Below are 14491 nucleotides of genomic sequence, written 5' to 3' on the forward strand. Positions count from 1 at the left end.
GATTTGTCTAATTGTTTCTTTATGGCTGATCACACATATTTTGAGAGTAGGGATATTAGGTCTTATTTATCTTTGTTTCTCACAACATACAATGTTTTGTACCTAATACATTCTCAGTTGATGCTGATTGAATGAATATATAATTTTCTTTTTCTTTTTTTTCTTTTTTTTTTGAGACAGAGTTTCGCTCTTGTTGCCCAGGCTGGAGTGCAATGGCACAATCTCGGCTCACCACAACCTCTGCCTCCCGGGTTCAAGCGATTCTTCTGCCTCAGCCTCCCAAGTAGCTCGGATTATAGGCATGCGCCACCATGCCTGGCTAATTTTGTATTTTTAGTAGAGATGGGATTTCTCTATGTTGGTCAGGCTGGTCTCGAACTGCTAACCTCAGGTGATTTGCCTGCCTTGGCCTCCCAAAGTGCTGGGATTACAGGCATGAGCCACTGTGCCTGGCCTACAATTTTCTATAAAGATACTATGCTCAGGCCGGGCGTGGTGGCTCACGCCTGTAATTCCAGCACTTTGGGAGGCTGAGGCGGGCGGATCACGAGGTCAGGAGATTGAGACCATCCTGGCTAACATGGTGAAACTCTGTCTCTACTAAAAAAATACAAAACAATTAGCTGGGCGTGGTGGCGGGCGCCTGTAGTTCCAGCCACTCGGAAGGCTGAGGCAGGAGAATGGCATGAACCGGGGAGGCAGAGCTTGCAATGTGCCAAGATCGCACCACTGCATTCCAGCCTGGGCGACAGAGCAAGACTCCGTCTCAAAAAAAAAAAAAAAAAAAAAGATACCATGCTGGGAGTGGTACAGCACTCACTGTTTGTATATATAAGGGGTGAGAATTATACGTTTACTTATTTCAAGTCAGAAATGCAATTCCCTCTTAAAGCTGTGTTTTAAAAAGTGATTAATGGCATATGTGTATTATCCCTTGTAACATCTAAAGCCTACTGAGTCTTATAACAGTTTGAGTTGCCATATTTTATTACATTAGGGAATGATACAGATTTTTTTGTGTATTTTGAAAAATTTGAACTATATGCCTTTCCCTCTCTTCTTTTTCCCTTTTCCTGCCAGAAACGAGAGTACAGATTCAAGAGTCTGTGAGGGGAAAAGATGTTTTCATCATCCAAACCGTTTCAAAGTGAGTGTCCAGCAGAAGTGTTGCTTTCTGGGTTTCAGTTTAGGCATGCGTGTTTAAAATAATGATAGATGGCTAGCCAGGAAGAGTTATAATAGTCTTAAAATTAGTATATCTTACCAATTTAGAATTTAGAAAACTAAGTTTTCTGACATAACTGCTGACTTTTACATGTTCTTTCAGTGTTTTTCCTTCTTTCTTTCTTTCTTTTTTTTGAGACAAAGTCCCACTCCTTCACCCAGGCTGGAGTGCAGTGGTGCGATCTTAGCTCACCGTAACCACCTCCTCCCAGGTTCAGGTGATTCTCTTGCCTCAGCCTCCCGAGTAGCTGGTACTACAGTTGGCGCCACCACGCCTGGCTAATTTTTTTATTTTTAGTAGAGACAGGGTTTCACCATGTTGGCCAGACTGGTCTTGAACTCCTGACCTCAGGCAATCTGCCTGCCTCGGCCTCCCAAAGTGGTGGGATTACAGGTGTGAGCCACCGTGTCCAGCCACTCAGTGTTCTTAATGGGTGGAAATAACCAAGTATTGGAGTAGAGGCTCTTTTTTTTTTTTTTTTTGAGACGGAGTTTCACTCTTGTTGCCCAGGCTGGAGTGCAATGACGCGATCTTGGCTCACCGCAACCTCAGCTTACCGCAACCTCTGCTTCCCAGGTTCAAGCAATTCTGCCTCAGCCTCCTGAGTAGCTGGGATTATAGGCATGTGTTACCACGCCCGGCTAATTTTGTGTTTTTAGTAGAGACAGGGTTTCTCCATGTTGATCAGGCTGGTCTCGAACTCCCGACCTCAGGTGATCTGCCTGCCTCAGCCTCCCAAAGTGCTGGGATTACAGGCGTGAGCCACTGCGCCCGGCCTGGAGTAGAGGCTGTTAATGATAGTAGTATACATTAAGTTTCCTAACAATTGACAGCCAGAATTTTGTAAAACTTGCAGGGAAGCATTTCTAGTTCCCTCCTCTCCCCCAAAAGAAACAGAGGCTAGGGGAGGAGAGCTTTCTTAGTTGGGGTTCTTTAAGCTTTTATTGCATATAAAAGTGATCATTATTTACTGTTTTGTTACATAAATTAAATTAGCTGAGAGGATAAAAGACTGTACTGAAGGACTGTGTATTCCTGTCTGGTGTGACCTTTGACATACCTGTGTTCTGGAAATTGGTCACATATGCTTAAGCTGGGTATAGAAGATTCAGTGCATGAGGCTGTCTCTGGCACTCTGGAAGGGAGGGTGATCACCTGGAGCCCTACTTTTTTTTTTCTTTTTCTTTTTTCTTAGAGGTAGGGTCTTGCTTTGTTGTCCAGGCCGGAGTGCAGTGGTGAGATCATAACTCACTACAACCTCAAACTCCTGGGCTCAAACTATCCTCCTCCCTCAGCCTCCCAAGTAGCTGGGACTACAGGCATGCACTAGCATGCTCACCTAATTTTTTCATTTTTTTGTAGAGATGGAGGTCTCACTATATTGCCCAGCTGGTCTCAAACTTTTGGCCTCAAGTGATCCTCCTGTCTCGACCTCCTATATTGCTGAGATTCCAGCAATATAGAAGGTGAGCCTATCACACCTGCCCTTAAAGCCCCACTTTCCATTGTGTGTTTGTCCACAAATGTCCCCAAATGCTTCTGTGTATGAAGTTCTTCGCTCAGAACAATTTTTAATGTCTAGAAATCAGTTTGTCTAGTGCATTATTTTTTAGCTTACAGAGTCTGAAAGTTGCCGCATGCTTAATTTGTGTATATATATATATATAATACCAACGAAAGGGAAGAAGAAGGACATTTCCGGAGACTTTAGTCTTGGAACACACATTTTTTCACCTAAATTTTGAACATTTTCTCTCCTGGTCTTTGGTTTATTGGGATGAAGTCACAAAACCCCCATCTCTTCTGGGAAGAGAAGTGGCAGGGGAGACCTGTCCTTGCATCCTATAGCCCTGGCAAACGGGTGTGCTCTGAAGGAGGGAGAGTGTGGAGGGCCTTTGCCACGGTGCCCTGGCTTCACCTTCTGCTGTGACACCCAGGATTCTCAGCAGAGCTGGAGGTGGGGGCACGGAGCGCCAACTGCCCCTGCTGCTGCTGTCCTCTTTCCCAGGTCTGCCACCAAACCAGGGTGGAAGTAGAGGACTCACCTGTGCCCACATCTTAACCCTTTACCTCCAGCATCGGGGTAGGGAAGGGGCGGGCACAGAACAACTTACACGGCTTCTGGCTCCTTGGTTTCTGTGTCTGTGGTACTTTTTTCTCCTTACAGACAAGTGTGATTCCATTGGATAAATGCACAGAGGTTGTGTGGATTACCCAAGGGGATGGGTAGGCATTGAGGGCTCCCCCGGACTTAGAATTTAGGACTTCAGAAGGGTGACTGCTGATCCTTCTCATTTTCAAGTCCTTCTGGTTCTTTATTTTTGTACGTTTCAATACTTATCCTGTGCCCCTGTCTTTTGTCAGTTTCATATTCCTCTAATCGGAACCACTCAGCACCCCTTTCATTTTCTCTCCGTGTCTCATTTTGCATTGTTCCATACCTGACGTAAGCTTGTGTTAGCTCGGGTTCTCAGTCTTGTCCATGTTGCACAGTCTGGACGTCATGGTCTTCTTTGTGAAATACCATGAAATAACATTTAGTGTTGAGGGCCAGATGTGGTGGCTCATGCCTGTAATCCTAGCACTTTGGGAGGTCGAGGTGGGCGTATCAGTTGAGGCCAAGAGTTTGAGACCAGCCAGGCCAACATGGTGAAACCCTGTCTCTACTAAAAATACAAAAAATTAGCTGGGCATGGTCATGAGCACCTGTAGTCCCAGCTACTCAGGTGGCTGAGGCACGAGAATTGCTTGAACCCAGGAGGCAGAGATTGTAGTGAGCTGAGATCACGCCACTGGATTCCAGCCTGGGTAACAGAACAAGGCTCCGTCTCAAAGTGGAAAAAAAAAAAGGCCGGGCGAGGTGGCTTACACCTATAATCCCAGCGCTTTGGGAGCCCGAGGTGGGCAGATCAGGAGTTCAAGACCAGCCTGGCCAACATGGTGAAACCCTGTCTCTACTGAAAATACAAAAATTAGCTAAGCATGGTGATATGCGCTTCTAATTCCAGCTACTTGGGAGGCTGAGGCATGAGAATCGCTTGAACCCAGGAGACGGAGGGTGCAGTGAGCCGAGATTGCGCCACTGTACTCCAGGCTGGGTGATAGAGTGAGACAACGTCTTAAAAAAAAAACAAAAGCCTGTAATCCCACCATTTTGTGAGGCCCCAGGCATGCAGATCACCTGAGGTCGGGAGTTCAAGACCAGCCTGACCAGCATGGAGAAACCCTCTCTCTGCTAAAAATGCGAAATTAGCCGGGTGTGGTGGCGCATGCCTGTGATCCCAGCTACTCGGGAGGCTGAGACAGGAGAATTGCTTGAGCCTGGGAGGCGGAGGTTGCAGTGAGCCGAGATCGTGCTATTGCACTCCAGCCTGGGCAACAAGAGCAAAACTCCATCTCAAAAACAAACGAACAAAAAAATGATTTAGTGTTGTTAGATATATCTTATACTTCATTTTACTACAGATTAGTGGTAGCACTAAAAAGAGAAATTTAAAATTAAGAAAATTCCATCTATTAACTCAAGTTTTCCTGTATTTCAAACAAGACTCTCCTTAGTTCAGTAATGGAAAGCCTTGTTCCTCCACTCCTATCCTTCCCATAGAATACTTTTCTGAAAATCTTTTTTTTTTTGTTCCTAATAGGGTGAAAGTCTCTTTTAACTCATCAGATGTCAGACTTGTTGGATAGTGACAGAGAACCTACTCACCTGAATGTTCTGTGTTTCCATTCACTCCTTTCATTAACAAATACTTATTTTGAATGTCTACAATATGTGAATTACAGTTAGTTACACGTATGCGAGATGCCTCCATGATTAAAACAGAGAAAGATCCTTGTCCTTGTGGAGTTTATATTCCAGTGGAAGAAGACATAAAGTGAGCATAATAAAGAAATAGATTATCTAGAAGGTGATGAATGGTTTGGAAAAAAATAAGACAGCATGGTGAGATGGTAGTGGCAAGAGGGCAGAGAGAGGCAGACAGGGTAAGCCTCATTGTGGAGGTGATATTTGAACAGAGACTAGAGAAGGTGAGGGAGAGTCAGGTGACTAGGTGGGGAGAAAAGTATTGCAGGCAGTGAGAACGCCTAGAGCAAGGCCCTTAGTGGTGTGAGCTGCCTGTGAGAGGACTGAACAGGGTCAGGTGTGGCCAGGCAGGAGGGGAGGGGCGGATCCTCAAGTTTGGACTGGAGTTGTAAATTTGAGAGTTGCCACCATCTATGAAGCTGTGAAATTAGATGAGAAGCCCAAAGGATGAGAGGAAACAGAAAGAGAGGACACATGAGCAAGTCCTGGGACATCAGGCTGGGGAGAAGCCAAGCAAAAGAAACCAAGGGTGGAAGGAGGACACCAGAGAGGGGCATTCTGGAAGCCAAGTGACCGTGGACATGGCCGCATGGAGGCCACTGATGACCTTTATGAAAACAAAGCTTCACTGGACTATTTGGGAGAGAATGAGAGTAGATAAATTGGAGATAGTTTAGACGACTCTCTTAAGATGTACAGCAAAGGGAAGCAGAGGGGAGAGTGGTTATGAGTCGTGTTAATGGAAGTAACAGAATGTTTGTGGCCAATGGGTAGTCAGTGGTGGAGGCAGGAGAGGAGAGAGAATTGCTCACATAGGTGTGCCATTTGGAGGCATTAATTTTAGGGCCACTGGCATGGAAATTTCCTCTGACTGATGACTGAGGGCAGGCCGACTCCTGGGGCACAGATGCACATAGTGGGAGCTTGTGGACACGCTCCTCTGTGAGTACTTAAGTAGGGTGGGGCATCTTATGGAGGCCTGAGAAAAGAGGAATTTATTGGTTGGTTTTTTTCTGCCTTGCACCTTAGGTTGTATCAAGGCATGAGTAACACACTGCTGACACTTTTTGGAACAGGGAATACTGTGTTGTAGATCCCTTGACGAGATTTGCTGTGTCTTTGTTACAGGGATGTGAACACCACCATCATGGAGCTCCTGATCATGGTGTATGCATGTAAGACCTCTTGTGCCAAGAGCATCATTGGCGTGATACCCTACTTTCCTTATAGCAAGCAGTGCAAGATGAGAAAAAGAGGCTCCATTGTCTCTAAATTGCTGGCTTCCATGATGTGCAAAGCTGGTAAGAATGGCAGATGTTTCACAATTAATTGGGGGCCTGGGAGTTTTATTTATTTATTCTCTCTTTTTTAAGACAGGGTCTTGCCCTGTCACCTAGTCTGGAGTGTAGTGGCGTGATCATAGCTCACTGCAACTTGAACTCCTACGGTCAAGCAGTCCACCAGAGCCTCCCAAGTAGCTAGGACTATAGGCACACACCACCCTGCCTGCTAATTTTTAAATTTTTTGTAGATACTGGGTCTTACTATGTTGTTCAGGCTGGTTTTGAACTGCTGGCCTCAAGGGATGTTTCTGCTCCGGCCTCCCAGAGTGCTGAGATTATAGTCATGAACCACCATACCCTGCTGGAGTTTTATTTTTACCTTAGAAATATCAAAGTAATGGCTGGGTGCAGCGGCTCACGCCTGCAACCCCAATGCTTTGGGAAGCTATGTGGGATGATCTTTGAACTCCTGGGCTCAAGTGATCCTCCTGAGTACTCAGTTGGAACTATGGGCATATACCACCGTGTCTGCCTAGATAGGCATATATTGGAAAAGATACATACTATTCTGTGTTAGGCATTTTCAGGTAACAACCTAAGTATTTTTCCTGTGTTTCTAAATAACCTTCATAGTTGTTATTGGCTATGTGTGTCGATATATTTGTGTTTGTTTGTGTGCGCACTTGTATAAGTGTATATGATTTTATTTTATTTATTTATTTTGAGATGGAGTTTCGCTCCTGTTGCCCAGGCTGGAGTGCAATGGCATGATCTTGGCTCACCACAACCTCCACCTCCCCGGTTCAAGCGATTCTCCTGCCTCAGCCTCCCAGGTAGCTGGGATTACAGGCATGCGCCACCACGCCCGGCTAATTTTGTATTTTTAGTAGAGACAGGGTTTCTCCATGTTGGTCAGGCTGGTCTCAAACTCCTGACCTCAGGGATCTGCCCACCTCGGACTCCCAAAGTGCTGGGGTTACAGGCATGAGCCACTGCACCTGGCCTATGATTTTATTTTTTATTTTAACTTTTATTCTATTGTATTTATTTTTTTTGAGACGGAGTCTTGCTCTGTTGCGCAGGCTGGAGTGCAGGGGTGGCACCTCGGCTCACTGCAACCACTGCCTCCTGGGTTCAAGCAATTCTTGTACCCTAGCTTCTCTAGTAGCTGGGACTACAGGTGCCTGCCACCACACTTGGCTAATTTTTGTATTTTTAGTAGAGATGGGGTTTTGCCATGTTGGCCAGGCTGGTCTCGAACGCCTGACCTCAAGTGATCCACCTGCCTTATGCTTCTAAAATTCTGGGATTACAGACATGAGCCACCACACCCAATCTGAATGTATATGATTTTAGAAGGTATGTATCATGGAGCATTTGCACAGAGTAAATAGAATAAAAGTCCCCATATCACTGCATTTTAAGACAGGTACTTATTGTAGAATAAAACTTTTTGTTTGTTTGTTTTTTGAGACGGAGTCTTGCTCTGTTGCCCAGTCTGGAGTGCAGTGGCATGATCTTGGCTCACTGCAGCCTCCACCACCCGGGTTCAAGCAATTCTCCTGCCTCAGCCCCCAGAGTAGCTGGGATTGCAGGCACACACCACCATGCCCAACTAATTATTATTATTTTTATTTTTTATTTTTGAGTCAGTCTCACTCTGTCATCCAGGCTGGAGTGCAGTAGCACGATCTCGGCTCACCACAACCTCCATTTCCTGGGTTCAAGTGATTCACCTCCCTCAGCCTCGTGAGTAGCTGGGATTACTGGCACCCGCCACCACACCTGGCTAATTTTTGTATTTTTAGTAGAGACGAGGTTTCACCATGTTGGCCATGCTTGTCTCGAACTCTTTTTTTTTTTTTTTTTTTTTTTTAGATGGAGTCTCGCTCTGTCGCCTGAGCTGGAGTGCAATGGCGCAATCTCGGCTCACTGCAACCTCCACCTCCCGGGTTCACGCCATTCTCCTGCCTCAGCCTCCCGAGTAGCTGGGACTACGGGCGCCTGCCACCACGCCCGGCTAATTTTTTGTATTTTTAGTAGAGATGGGGTTTCACCGTGTTAGCCAGGATGGTCTCGAACTCCTGACCTTGTGATCCACCCACCTCAGCCTCCCAAAGTGCTGGGATTACAGGCGTGAGCCACTGCACCAGGCCGCTGGTCTTGAACTCTTGACCTCAGGTGATCCACCTTCCTCAGCCTCCCAAAGTGTTGGGATTACAGGCGTGAGCCACCATGTGCAGCCCAGAATAAACTTTCTAAGATAGTTTTTCAATAAAGGCAAATGTAAAACAAACATTTAAAAACTAGGCAGGGTGCGGTGGCTCACGCCTGTAATCCCAGCACTTTGGGAGGCCAAGGTGGGCAGATCACCTGAGGTTGGGAGTTTGAAAGCAGCCAGACCAACATGGAAAAACCCCGTCTCTACTAACAATACAAAATTAGCCAGGTGTGGTGACACATGCCTATAATACCAGCTACTTGGGAGTCTGAGGCAGGAGAATTGCTTGAACCCGGGAGGCGGAGGTTGCGGTGAGCCAAGATTGCGCCATTGCACTCCAGCGTGGACAACAAGAGCAAAACTCCATCTCAAAAAAAAAAAAAAAAAAAATTTTAAAAACTCAACCCGAAGCAATCTCAGGAGCCTACCCCATTGTAAACACTATGACAGGCAGCTGGTGAGGGGAGCAGGCTTGCCTGCTGATCTTTAGGAAAGGGCCCATCTTCTCCACCAGCCTTGCTTGATGGGCCTCCAGACTTACTTTCCTGTTCTTTTGGGCAAGTAATGCTTTAAACAATTTTTCATACTGAATTTTCCTTACACTTTTCTGGTGATCGTTACAAAGGTGGTGAAGGTTTTCTGTTTTCTCCAATTTCCAGGCTGGTGCAGTTTGTCTTGATACCTTTTTTTTCCCCGCAGGTCTCAGTCCTGTTGCCTGGGCTGGGGTGCAGTGGTGTGATCACTGCTCACTACCAGGAGATAGCCTTGACCTCCTGGGTTCAGGTGATCCTCCTACCTTAGCTTCCAGAGTAACTAGGGACTACAGGCATGCATCACCATACCTGACTAGTTTTTTGTATTTTTGGTAGAAATGGAGTCTCACCATGTTGCCCAGGCCATTTTCAAACACCTGGGCTCAAGTGATACTCCTGCCTCAGCCTCCCAAAGTGCTGGGTTTACAGGCATGAGCCACCACACCTGCCTAACTTGTTATCTTAAGACTGGGCTTTGCCATGCCTGTTAAACTTCAAGAAGATATGATCTGCTCTAATAGAATTTTTAAAGACTCTTCTGTATTACTATTATCTTTGCTATGTTATGACTATTTTTTATTTATTTTTTTGAGATGGAGTCTCGCTCTGTCGCCCAGGCTGGAGTGCAGTGGCATGATCTCGGCTCACTGCAACCTCCACCTCCTGGGTTCAAGTGATTCTCCTGCCTCAGCCTCCCTAGTAGCTGAGATTACAGGCACACGCCACCGCACTTGGCTAATTTTTGTATTTTTAGTAGAGATGGGGTTTCACCGTGTTAGCCAGCCTGGTCTTGAACTCCTGACCTCAGGCGATCCGCCTGCCTCGGCCTCCCAAAGTTCTGGGATTACAGCTGTGAGCCATCCTACCTGACCAAGACTTTAAATTGATGTGAAAATCAGGCATCTCACAGTACTAAAAAAAAAAAAAAATTTTTTTGAAAAATACAAGTGCTGAGTTTTTTTGATGGTAGAGCAGTTTTGTCTTTTTTTTTTTTTTTTTTTTGATACCAAGTTTCCCCCTTTCACCCAGGCCGGAGTGAAGTGGTGTGATCTCGGCTCACTGCAACCTCCGCCCCCCGCCCCAGGTTCAAGCGAATTCTCCTGCCTCAGCCTCCCGAGTAGCTGGGGTTATGGGCACGTGCCACCATGCCTGGCTAATTTTTGTGTTTTTAGTAGAGATGAGGTTTCACCATGTTGGCCAGGCTGGTCTCCAACTCCTGACCTCAGGTGATCCACCCGCCTCGGCCTTCCAAAGTGCTGGGATTACAGGCGTGAGCCACTGTGTCTGGCCTTATTTTTTATTTTTTTGAAGCAAGATCTCACTGTCACCCAGACTGGAATGCAGTGGCTCAATCCTAGCTCACTTGCAGCCTTGACCTTCTGCACTGAAGCGATTCTCCCACCTTAGCCTCCTGAGTATCTGGGACTACAGATGTGCACCACCATGCCTGGCTAATTTTTGTTTTGTAGAGATGGGGTTTTGCCATGTTCCCCAGGCTGATCTCAAACTCCTGAGCTCAAGCAGTTTGTCAGCCTTGGCCTTCAAAGTGCTGGGATTACAGGCGTGAGCCACTGTGCCCGGCCATGAGAGCAATTTTTTTTTTTTTTTTTTTTTTTGAGACGGAGTCTTGCTCTGTCACCCAGGCTAGAGTGCAGTGGCAAGATCTTGGCTCACTGCAACCTCCGCCTCCCGGATTCAAGCAATTCTTCTGCCTCAGCCTCCCAAGTAGCTGGGACTACAGGTGCACGCCACCATGCCCAGCTAATTTTTGTATTTTTAGTAGAGATGGGGTTTCATCATATTGGTCAGGCTAGTGTTGAACTCCTGACCTTGTGATCCGCCCGCCTCACCCTCCCAAAGTGCTGGGATTACAGGCGTGAGCCACCACACCCGGCTGGAGAGCAATTTTTTAATAGTAACTTATTGTATATAGTATTTTATGTAGTACGTATTTCATACAGTGCAACTTGTTTTTAAACTATTTATAGGTTGGGTGCAGTGGCTCATGCCTGTATTCCCAGCACTTTGGGAGGCTGAGGCAGGAGGATTACTTGAGGTCAGGAGTTCGAGACCAACCTAGCCAATATGGTGAAACCCTTTCTCTACTAAAAATACAGAATTATTTGGGCGTGGTGGCATGCAGCTGTATTCCCAGCTACTTTCAAGGCTGAGGTGAGAGGATTGCTTCAGCCTAGGAGTTCAAGGCTGCAGTTAGCTACGGTCATGCCACTGCACTCCAGCCTGGGTGACAGACTGGGATCCCATCTTAAAAAAAAAAAAAAAAACAAAACTATTTATTGCTTGCGTCTGCTTTATTTTCAAAGGTCTAACTCATCTTATTACTATGGATTTACACCAGAAGGAAATTCAGGGCTTCTTCAATATTCCTGTTGACAATTTAAGAGCATCTCCCTTCTTATTACAGTATATTCAAGAAGAGGTGAGCTAGCTCAAACTTTTTTATTTTGACATTCTGATTAAGGTTGAAAGATGTATTTCTGTTTCCTTAGGATACCCCTAAAGGATTAAAACTTGATGTATTCTACTTAAAATACCATTATACTTTATAGCTATAATCCAACGCATTTTAGAATTCTGAATCTGCAGTTTGTTTCTTTAGTTAAGCTCTTAAAATTGCTTTTTCTTTTGGACCTCAAGTACCTAGAATTGGACTACATATGATTGTAATGAGTAATTCACTCTCATTACTAGTCTATGCCTGATCCTGGTTCTGTTTTATGTATCCATCTATCCATCCTCTCTGTCCGTCCAGTTATAATAGTCAGCGTCCATGATCCCCCTCCCAGCAAGAAAACTAGAGTCATCATCATAACTTAGAGCTGCTCATGGGCTCCTTCTCTGTCCCGTCCCCCTGCCTCCTTCCACCCTAGGGAACCACTGTTCTGAAGCAGTGTTGAATCTGTCAAATGCTTTTTCTGTATCAGTGGAGATGATCATGTTTTTTTCCTTCATTCTATTAATGTGGTTTATTACCACCCTTGCAACCTGGGATAAATCAGACGTTTAATTTTAATATAACTACATTTGTTTTTCTTTGATATGAGTTAGCATTTTTGTGACTTACTATTTAAGAAAGCTTTTAAAATGTTAATTTATACTGTACTTAGCTATTTTGCTTTTAGCTGTTTTTCTTTCTTTCTTTTTTTTTTTTTTTGGGATGGAGTCACTCTCAGGCTGGAGTGTAATGGTGCAATCTCAGCCCACTGAAACCTCCACTTCCCAGGTTCAAGCAATTCTCCTGCCTCAGCCTCCCGAGTAGCTGGGATTACACGCATGCACCACCACGCCTGGCTAATTTTTGTATCTTTAGTAGAGGTGAGGTTTCACCGCGTTGGCCAGGCTGATCTCGAACGCTGACCTTGTGATCCGCCCGCCTCGGCCTCCCAAACTGCTGGGATTACAGGCATGAGCCACTGCACCTGGCCTTAGCTGTTTTTCTTATATAAATTATTTCTCTTTAATAACTTTTCTAGATAACTTCTTTTTACAGTACTGTATTTAAAAGAAGATAACTTCTTTTTATAGTACTGTATTTAAAATAAGATAACTTCTTTTTACAGTACTGTATTTAAAAGATGGCAGTTTATAGGTTTCTGAGGAACTTCTTTCTGGTAAGAGTACAGGGCTTCCCCATTCTCCAGCAATTGATATAAGTCCTTATACAGAAAATGAATTTAAGTATTTTTGAAAGAGAAAAATGTAAAATATTCTGCTTTTTTTTTCTTTAAAGTTACACATAAGAAACATAAAAACTCTAGGCCAGGTGCAGTGGCTCATGCCTATAATCCCAGCACTTTGGGAGTCTGAGGCGGGTGGATCACTTGAGGTCAGGAGTTCAGACCAGCCTAGCCAACATGGTGAAACCCCATCTCTACTAAAAATACATAATTAGCTGGATGTGGTGGCGCGTGCCTGTAATCCCAGTTACTTGGGAGGCTGAGGCAGGAGAATTGCTTGAACCTGGGAGGTGGCGGTTACAGTGAGCCAGGATTGTGTCACGGCACTCCTGCCTGGGTGACAGAGCGAGACTGTCTCAAAAAAACAAAAAAGAAAACAAAAATACTCTAACAAATTCAAAAAATAATAGAGACTTTAATTTTACCTGAAAAATTTTTCGTTGTTTTTTGAGACAGGGTCTTTCTCTGTCACCCAGGTTGGAGTGCTGTAGTGCCATGATAGTTCACTGCAACCTTGAGCTCCTGGGCTCAAGAGATTTCTCCCACCTCAGCCTCCTGAGTAGCTGAGACTAGAGGTGTGCCACCACACCTAGCTAATTTTTAAAAAATATTTCCAGAGTCAGTATCTTGCTGTGTTACCCAGGCTGGTCTCAAACTCCTGGCCTCAAGTGATCCTCCTGCCTCAGCCTCCCAAAGCAGTGTGATGACAGGTGTGAGCCACGGTGCCTGGCCTAATTTTACCTGAATATTATTCTCAGTTGAGAGAGAAGGTGAGATAAAATTGGCAAATGTCTTGATAGGGAAGGATGAAGAGGTTTAGGCAGAGAGACAGTGAGAGGGTGAGCATTGAACGTGGTTCAGTTAGCAACCAGCCGCATGGAGAAACCTGTCATTTTGGAAGAAATAGAGCAGTAGCTATAGACTTACATGGGTTGCTGTCGACATCTTGTGGTTTTAGGGGATGTTTCCATTCAAGACACAGGCATGTTGTGTGCCAATGTCTCAAGGCACAAATGGCGATTGCACCTCTTAAGGGATGCCCAGTGGGTGAGCCTAAAGAACGAAGGCTGGGGCACCCTTGTGCTGGTTGCAAGGTCAGGCTGGAAGCCTAACGCTAGTCATTGCCTGTAGTGCAGGCTTCTACCTCAGGATGACACTGCCTTCTACTTGAAAAAATTCCCATTTTAGTTTCATTGTTGAGAAGAAGTCAGGGCTGGGTATGGTGGCCCACACCTATAATCCCAGCACTTTGAGAGGCTGAGGAGGTTGGATCAGTTGAGTCCAGGAGTTCAAGACTATCCTCGGCAATATGGCAAAACCCTGTCTCTACAAAAAATACAAAAATTAACCAGGTGTGGTGGTGCATGCCTGTGGTCCCAGCTACTTGAGAGGATGAGAAGTGGGAGGATTGCTTGAGCCTGGGAGGTTGAAGTTGCCCAGGTGGTCGAGGCTGCATTGAGCCGTGATCTGGGTGACAGAGTGAGATTCCATCTCAAAAAAAAAAATTTAATATGTGGGAACTCGGTGTTAAAAAGGAATTTTTGTGTATTGCTTTTTTTTTTTTTTTGGAGACAGAGTCTCTCTCTGTCACTCAGGCTGGAGTGCGATTTTGGCTTACTGCAGCCTCCGTCTCCTGGGTTCAAGCAAGCATATCTGGCTAATTTTTGTTTTTTGTTTTTTTTTTTGAGACGGAGTTTCGCTCTTGTTGCCCAGGCTAGAGTGC

The 14491-nt window shown here is 45.3% G+C and overlaps 1 protein-coding gene across 14 annotated transcripts in view; it reads left to right on the top strand.

Moving 5' to 3' along the window:
- The window catches only part of PRPSAP2 (phosphoribosyl pyrophosphate synthetase associated protein 2), a 79335-nt gene that overhangs the window by 16529 nt on the left and 48315 nt on the right, over nt 1-14491 (top strand). For 13 of the 14 annotated variants that reach the window (XM_055243233.2, XM_055243248.2, XM_055243246.2 and 10 more), the window contains 3 exons: nt 1081-1147; nt 6162-6334; nt 11395-11510. In XM_055243233.2, the coding sequence (XP_055099208.1) occupies nt 1081-1147; nt 6162-6334; nt 11395-11510 (356 nt within the window). The remainder of the gene's footprint in view (nt 1-1080; nt 1148-6161; nt 6335-11394; nt 11511-14491) is intronic. The other variant, XM_063617794.1, reaches the window with a different exon arrangement.

This window comes from Symphalangus syndactylus, chromosome 14 (assembly GCF_028878055.3).
Source record: "Symphalangus syndactylus isolate Jambi chromosome 14, NHGRI_mSymSyn1-v2.1_pri, whole genome shotgun sequence".
In the NCBI taxonomy this organism is placed as follows: Eukaryota; Metazoa; Chordata; class Mammalia; order Primates; family Hylobatidae; genus Symphalangus; species Symphalangus syndactylus.